Source organism: Lathyrus oleraceus, chromosome 1 (assembly GCF_024323335.1).
Source record: "Lathyrus oleraceus cultivar Zhongwan6 chromosome 1, CAAS_Psat_ZW6_1.0, whole genome shotgun sequence".
In the NCBI taxonomy this organism is placed as follows: domain Eukaryota; kingdom Viridiplantae; phylum Streptophyta; class Magnoliopsida; order Fabales; family Fabaceae; genus Lathyrus; species Lathyrus oleraceus.
This window is the reverse complement of record NC_066579.1, coordinates 459,258,356-459,264,517: the sequence shown is the minus strand read 5'-3', so window position 1 is coordinate 459,264,517 and position 6,162 is coordinate 459,258,356. Positions and strand designations below refer to the sequence as shown.

The following is a 6,162-nucleotide window of genomic DNA, read 5'->3' as shown; positions in this document are numbered from 1 at the left end:
ATCATCTTTCCACTTCCCCAATTGGCGAGATGACGATCACCCTGGATGATGTTGCTTGCCTTTAACACTTTCCCATCAATGGGAGATTACTTGATCGTTATAGGATCAAGCGTGATAAGGCCTAGGAGATGATGATAATTTATTTTGGAGCTGACCCGATGGATGTCTTGATGCAATGTGAGAGCACCACATGTGCACATGTCAAATTTTCTTACTTGCATATGTTATATCAAAATAACTTAGAGTTGGTCGAGAATACCGACGATGATGATATATAAGTTACCTACCATAAGGAGTGTGATTTGAGGTGTTTCCTCATATTCTTGGTTGGCGCATACATTTTTGTGAACAAAAGTGTAACCTACATCGATGTGGAATACCTTAAGTATTTCATTGACTTGTCGGCCATTTATGAGTGAAACTGGAGGTTCACCTATTTGGTATACCTGTACTCCAAGCTGAGCGAAGATTCTCTTTGGACAACAAAACAAATGACATACTCGTACACCCTACTGACGGTAATTTCCATAGCCATTGTTAATATTAAAACCATTTTTTTATACAATTGTTACTAATACTTTTTTCTTATTCATTTTCAACGATGAATCCTATCCCACTCTCACTGTATACACAAATTTGATCATGTGCTAGAGTATACTAAGGATTGACTACGTGGTTGCCTATATTTCCTACACAGAGGGAATGATGTTGTGCGACCTTTTCGTGTGTATATTGATCGGACTCAAGACGATGATATCAATTGGACACCATACAAAACTCATCGGACACTGTTTCTTTCGACCCCATTTCATTTTACTTCATATGGCTGACATGTGGGACGAATCTGATGTGCAGGTATCTGCCAAAGCCATGCATACGTCAATTTTGAGTGTGCAAATCATTCTGAGATCCCCTTTCGCATCTGCTTCTAACAACATCATCCACAAATATTTTCTTGACATACTAGCGGATTACGAGAGTCATCTGGTACCATAGGAGTATCCGAGTATGTGAGTCATAAGTCAGTGGTCTTATGTGGATGGTTACATGACTTGGTTGTATAGTGTGTTACACCCTGTCATGACATCAGACGCTCCTGGACATCCACATATGTCTAGTCACGAGGAGATCCTAAAGAATGAGCAGGCCAGAGATGACCATGCCATTGGCGTGTTGCTGGTCTGTCAAAATATTATGCGGATTACGTAAGAGGGCATAAAGTCAGGACTATTTGAGAGAGATGGCGATGATGCAATTGCCTTAGCACGTTCCATTCTTACCGAGCCACAAAATGTCTTAGGTTACTGGCAAAAGAGGAGCGGTCAGGGGCTTAGGGTTAGGCATGCGCGCGTAGGTTATGCTTTTATTTGTATTTTGGGATGTTTTAGTATTTTTTTTTCATACTTTGAGAACAATGTTTGTAACATGATTAAATGTTTTTTTTAATTAACGCATTACCTTGTTCTATGATATCCGTGTTTATTAATGTTTGAATCAAATAATGACAATGTTATTCAAATCAAAATGACATTTGATTAAAAAAAATACAAACTTAGAACAATATTTGTGTCCAAGAAACATATAGAGAAGATTTCAGAGATATATCTTCGAATTTACCTCCGAAATATTCGTAGATACATCTTTAGAATAATTTTTGATAAAAATAGGATGACTGTTTGATTTACGAAAAATGATGAGTTTTAAAGTGTGTTCGAAGATACATTTTCAAAATTCTCTAAAAATATTTTTAGATTTTCAAGAGGTGGGCACATCGCAAGTGTGAATTTTTGTTTCTTTCCTAAATTGATGCCATTGGGCTTCCTATCCGGCGAAATTGGGCTTTTATTTTCCACACCCACCCATAGATAACAAAACGGCGCGTTAGGATTGAGAAAAACAAAGAAAACACACAGAACTTGTTATTTAGAATTGGAGAACCTTGAAGTGCTTTTTTACCTTGTTAATTTCATCTCTCATATCATAGCAACTCAACAAATCGAATCAAGGTATGAATGTCGAAGTTTGTTCTTTAACCTCTGTTTACCGTTTAATTTTCTAGGGTTTTTCTTCCTCTTTCTGATTTGATTATTTATACGAATAGGGATTTGATCTGAAACTAGTTAGTCAAGCGTAATGGATTTGTCGGCGGTGACGGCGGCACTGGAAATGAAATCGTACGACAAAGTTGCCGATATCTGTGACAATCTCATGCTTCAGGTTGCAGCAGACGGTGTTGCTTTTCACCATGACTGGCCCTACGCCATTCATCTTCTCTCTCACTTTTATGTTCATGACATGTACTAATCTATTTTCACTATTTCTCTTAATTTTCCACTAATTCCTATATTATTATTCATTATGTAGCTATAAATTATAATCAAGAGGTAGATGATATTGTATGTTTATGTTATAGAAATAGTTGTACATATGTGAGAAGTGCTTATGTTACAAGTGCTTAATTAATTAAGCTGCTTATCCAAATAGGAACAATGTTTTGGAAGGGATGGGGTTGGTTATGTGTTGAGTCTTTCATTTTCTTTTTTGATTTTATGTTTTCATGTTTTCTGTTGTGATATTGCAGCAACAGTGCTCGTTTTCTATGGAAAACTATACCTTCCTCAATCAAAGAAAGCAAACCTGAAGTCACTGCTGTGTGGAAAATCGGTCAACAGCTTTGGTTACGGAACTATGGTGGAGTGCATGAGGCGATCCGTGGTTATGAGTGGAGTCAAGAACTCCAGGGCTTTGTTTCTGCTTTCTCAGGTAAGCATTTAAAGGTTTGTTGTCTTTTTCAGCAGGGTTGTGAATGTTCTTTAGAAAGGCACTCTTGGATCTTCCCTATTTTTAAGGCAGGGTTCTGTTCATTTTAAATATCTTCATAAAAATCTAACTGTATAAGCTGTTACCACAGACTTCTGGTATCTAAATGTTGCCATTGCTTTTATCGAAACATTATATATTGTTAATATTGACAGTAGACTATATATTTTATACTAAAACTAAGTCAGACATTTCTGTGTGGGAGGATCAGAAAGCATGGATGTATTGATTATTGATTAAATCTATAGTATTTTATCGGCTGTTTGCACTACTGTATATAGTGTTTAAGATAGTACGCTATAGCGTAATAGTGAAGCGGTGGTAGGGTTCGGTGTGATGTTATTCGTCTGCGAGCCGCTGTCAGCAATATCGGCTATAGATGCCGCTAATTGCATCCCCAAATCCATATTGTGTCCGCTATTAAAATTTTTGGGATAAATTCCTGAATTTTTTTAACTGTTGTCTCTTTTTAAAGGTATAAATTTCAATCTGAACCTTTTGAAGAGTAATGTTATGTTTTTGCTCACAAAGAATCATTTAGTTCAGTTCCGTTTTATTATTCTTGTCTGCTTAAATTTTATATTACTCTATACTTTAGGTTTTTTTGCTATTAAGTATGATGATCTCTTTAATTTTGTGCATTAGTCTATTTTTAAGTATTTATGTTTGCTTTGTACACTGGTTCTTTAGTCTTTGCAACAATGGCTACCGCTATACCGCTATAGCATTTTAGGGGGTTGGTTCTACCCAACATTATCCGAGATTAACAACATAGGTTTACGTATTATGCTATGGATGGCGACCATTGGCTAAAAAGTATTATTGGTTGTTTTCCCTAGCAGCACTACTGTATATTTGGTTTTCAAGATAGTTACATGATTGCCGTAGTATGTTATGGATAGAAACAATTCACAAAAAGTTGATGGAAAAATAAAGTGTTATATAGTTTGAACCTGGAAAGAATCGTGATTAGTCACCTATTTTTGACTGTTATCTTCCTCTTTACATATAACAAAACAAGAAGTTGATAAATAAAGTAGCTTCTGAGGCCAACATGTACTGTTGATAAAGGTGCGATGGACATAAAAAATTTAGTACACTAGTAATGTACCACTTCTTCAATTGTTTTGGATTCATTTTATAAGCAGCTTGACTGCATGAGTCTTTTGCATCCATATGTTTTTTTTTCTTTCCGAAGTTGATTAGTACAGTGCAAATGTTAATACCAATATGTTGTTTCCAGAACTTTACACAAAGGAGGTTTTTCAGCTGCTTGTATCTGCTTATTCTACAATAAGTATTGAAGATGCTGCTTTATTTCTGGGAATGAGTAAAGATGATGCTACAAGTTGTAAGTAATTTCAGATTCCTTTTTTAATTAAACAATGCATATCTATTTGTTTTAGCACCTCTTGGATTATAAACATTGCAGACATGATCAAAAAATTTAAATTAAAAAACATCAACAAGCAATCAGCGTTTTTTTATACTTTGATGGGAGTCAACATTTGGAGGCAAACATTATTTCCGCTATTTCCGCTTGAGTAGACGAAGTTTTTAAAACTGGGACGCTATCCTTTCTTGGGGACCCTTGAAATGAAAATACTCCTTTGAATCTTGCACTTGGATATTGACCGTAAAGGGTGGACTCTGATACACAATGTGTTTAGTCAAAGTAGATTCCAGCTCTCCTTAATCTTTTCCATAGCTCTCCTTGATCTTTTCCTATGTATACTGTAGATTAATTAGCTCATTAAAAAGATATGATAAAATGTGAAGACTGATAAGAGAATTTTTTAAGGTTCATTATGCACCATGTGATGTAATCAATGTAATCAAGGATAGCTAAGTAGATATAGCTGATAGTCCTGTTTGTTAGTGGCATCTGGATCTTTATTATTGTAGCTTCTCAACACAATCTTTTACCTCTTAAATGGTTTATATAAAACAATTTACCTATGTAGACTGTAGAGTAGCTCACCAAAATGAATGAAAGATTACAACTTCCCTGCACTGTCAAATATTAACTGTTTAACTTCTCTCTACTAGAAACAATAGAAATAGGATATTGATTACACTTTGTGCTTGGATTGAGAAATCAGGAAACTTATAAAAGTTACACTTTAAGCCCAAACTTACATGAGGATTGACTCTTGATGGTGAATCTGTGCTGTCAAATTGCGGTGCTAAAGCGTCATAACATAGCGGCATTTTGACAAAACACTATTGTTCCATGATACAAATTTAGTACAAGTGTTGTTGAGTTGCAGGCTTGCAGCTGTAGTGGCACTATAATGCTGTAGTGCAGCGAAATTTTATCAATCAACTATTTTCTGCATCTACAATTGACAACACCGGTGGATCTGGCTAGTTATAGGAGAAGATGAAAATTTCTTACAAGTTACATTAAGCATTCTGAAAAACTGCAACCTCTGCCCTCTTTTGAAAAATTCATCAAGGATTACATTCTATCAACCATGTCCTCCCTTCCTATGATATCATAATTATTAAATTTTTTGATTTTATGATTGTAGATGTACTGCAGCAAGGTTGGACTGTGGACTCTTCTTCTGGGATGCTAACTGTGAAGAAGCAACCTGTTGTGACAGAGCAGAAGCTAGATCCTCGTAAATTGCAACAGTTGACAGAATATGTCTTTCATCTTGAGCATTGAAGCTATTTAACCTTGCGAAGGAATTAGATTTACTCATCCTTATTGATCAATCACATGGTCTATCTTCTTAAAAGTGTATGATAGTTCATATATCCTGTTGATAGTTTTGGAAAACCAGGCAGAATATTTCTTGAGTTGTTACTTGAGCACTTGTTAGGTTAATTTTGCATTGCACTTGCTCTGCAGTTATTGAACTTGGCAGTGAAATAGTTAAAAAAAAAATGCAACTGGAAATGAAAATTGATGAATTATTACTGCACATCATTGCATTTAACATGTTCCAAATAGTTCTTAGTTATGAAGCACATATGCGATACGCGTCGACAATTATTATAATTTTAAAAAACAAATAAATTGATTGTAATTGCATGTGTCGATATTGGATAATGACACATGTTAGACACCATATATGCATTTATTCAGAGGTGCCGGTATTAGTGATTCTTAGAACATAGATGTGTCTGATATGATTTGTCAAACTTTTGCTATAGTGATTCTTAGAACATAGATGTGTCTGATAAACAGTACTATGATTTGTCAAACTTGGCCTCACAAAGAGTACTATAGCATTACCAAACATTAATTAAACTGCAAACTTGTGATTAGCATGTGTCCATGGCGTTGGTGTGAATTACTTGCACCTCAATTATCATCCCAAGCAGGCCTTG

The 6,162-nt window shown here is 35.3% G+C and overlaps 1 protein-coding gene across 1 annotated transcript; it reads left to right on the top strand.

The window, feature by feature from the left end:
- Nucleotides 1-1,772: 1,772 nt before the first annotated feature.
- LOC127085244 (COP9 signalosome complex subunit 8) lies at nt 1,773-5,753 on the top strand. Its single transcript, XM_051025787.1, has 5 exons — nt 1,773-2,006; nt 2,102-2,297; nt 2,582-2,763; nt 4,064-4,171; nt 5,355-5,753. The coding sequence occupies exons 2-5, from the start codon at nt 2,134-2,136 to the stop codon at nt 5,492-5,494; spliced, it is 594 nt and encodes a 197-aa protein (XP_050881744.1). The 5' UTR covers nt 1,773-2,006; nt 2,102-2,133; the 3' UTR covers nt 5,495-5,753.
- The last annotated feature ends 409 nt before the right edge of the window (nt 5,754-6,162 follow it).

Excerpts from the sequence above, each read along its gene's own strand:
- LOC127085244 (XM_051025787.1), top strand. The coding sequence starts at position 2,134 with ATGGATTTGTCGGCGGTGACGGCGGCACTGGAAATGAAATCGTACGAC. Across the intron at positions 2,298-2,581 it reads CACTTTTATGTTCATGACAT|CAACAGTGCTCGTTTTCTAT; the intron begins GTACTAATCTAT and ends GTGATATTGCAG. Across the intron at positions 2,764-4,063 it reads CTTTGTTTCTGCTTTCTCAG|AACTTTACACAAAGGAGGTT; the intron begins GTAAGCATTTAA and ends TGTTGTTTCCAG.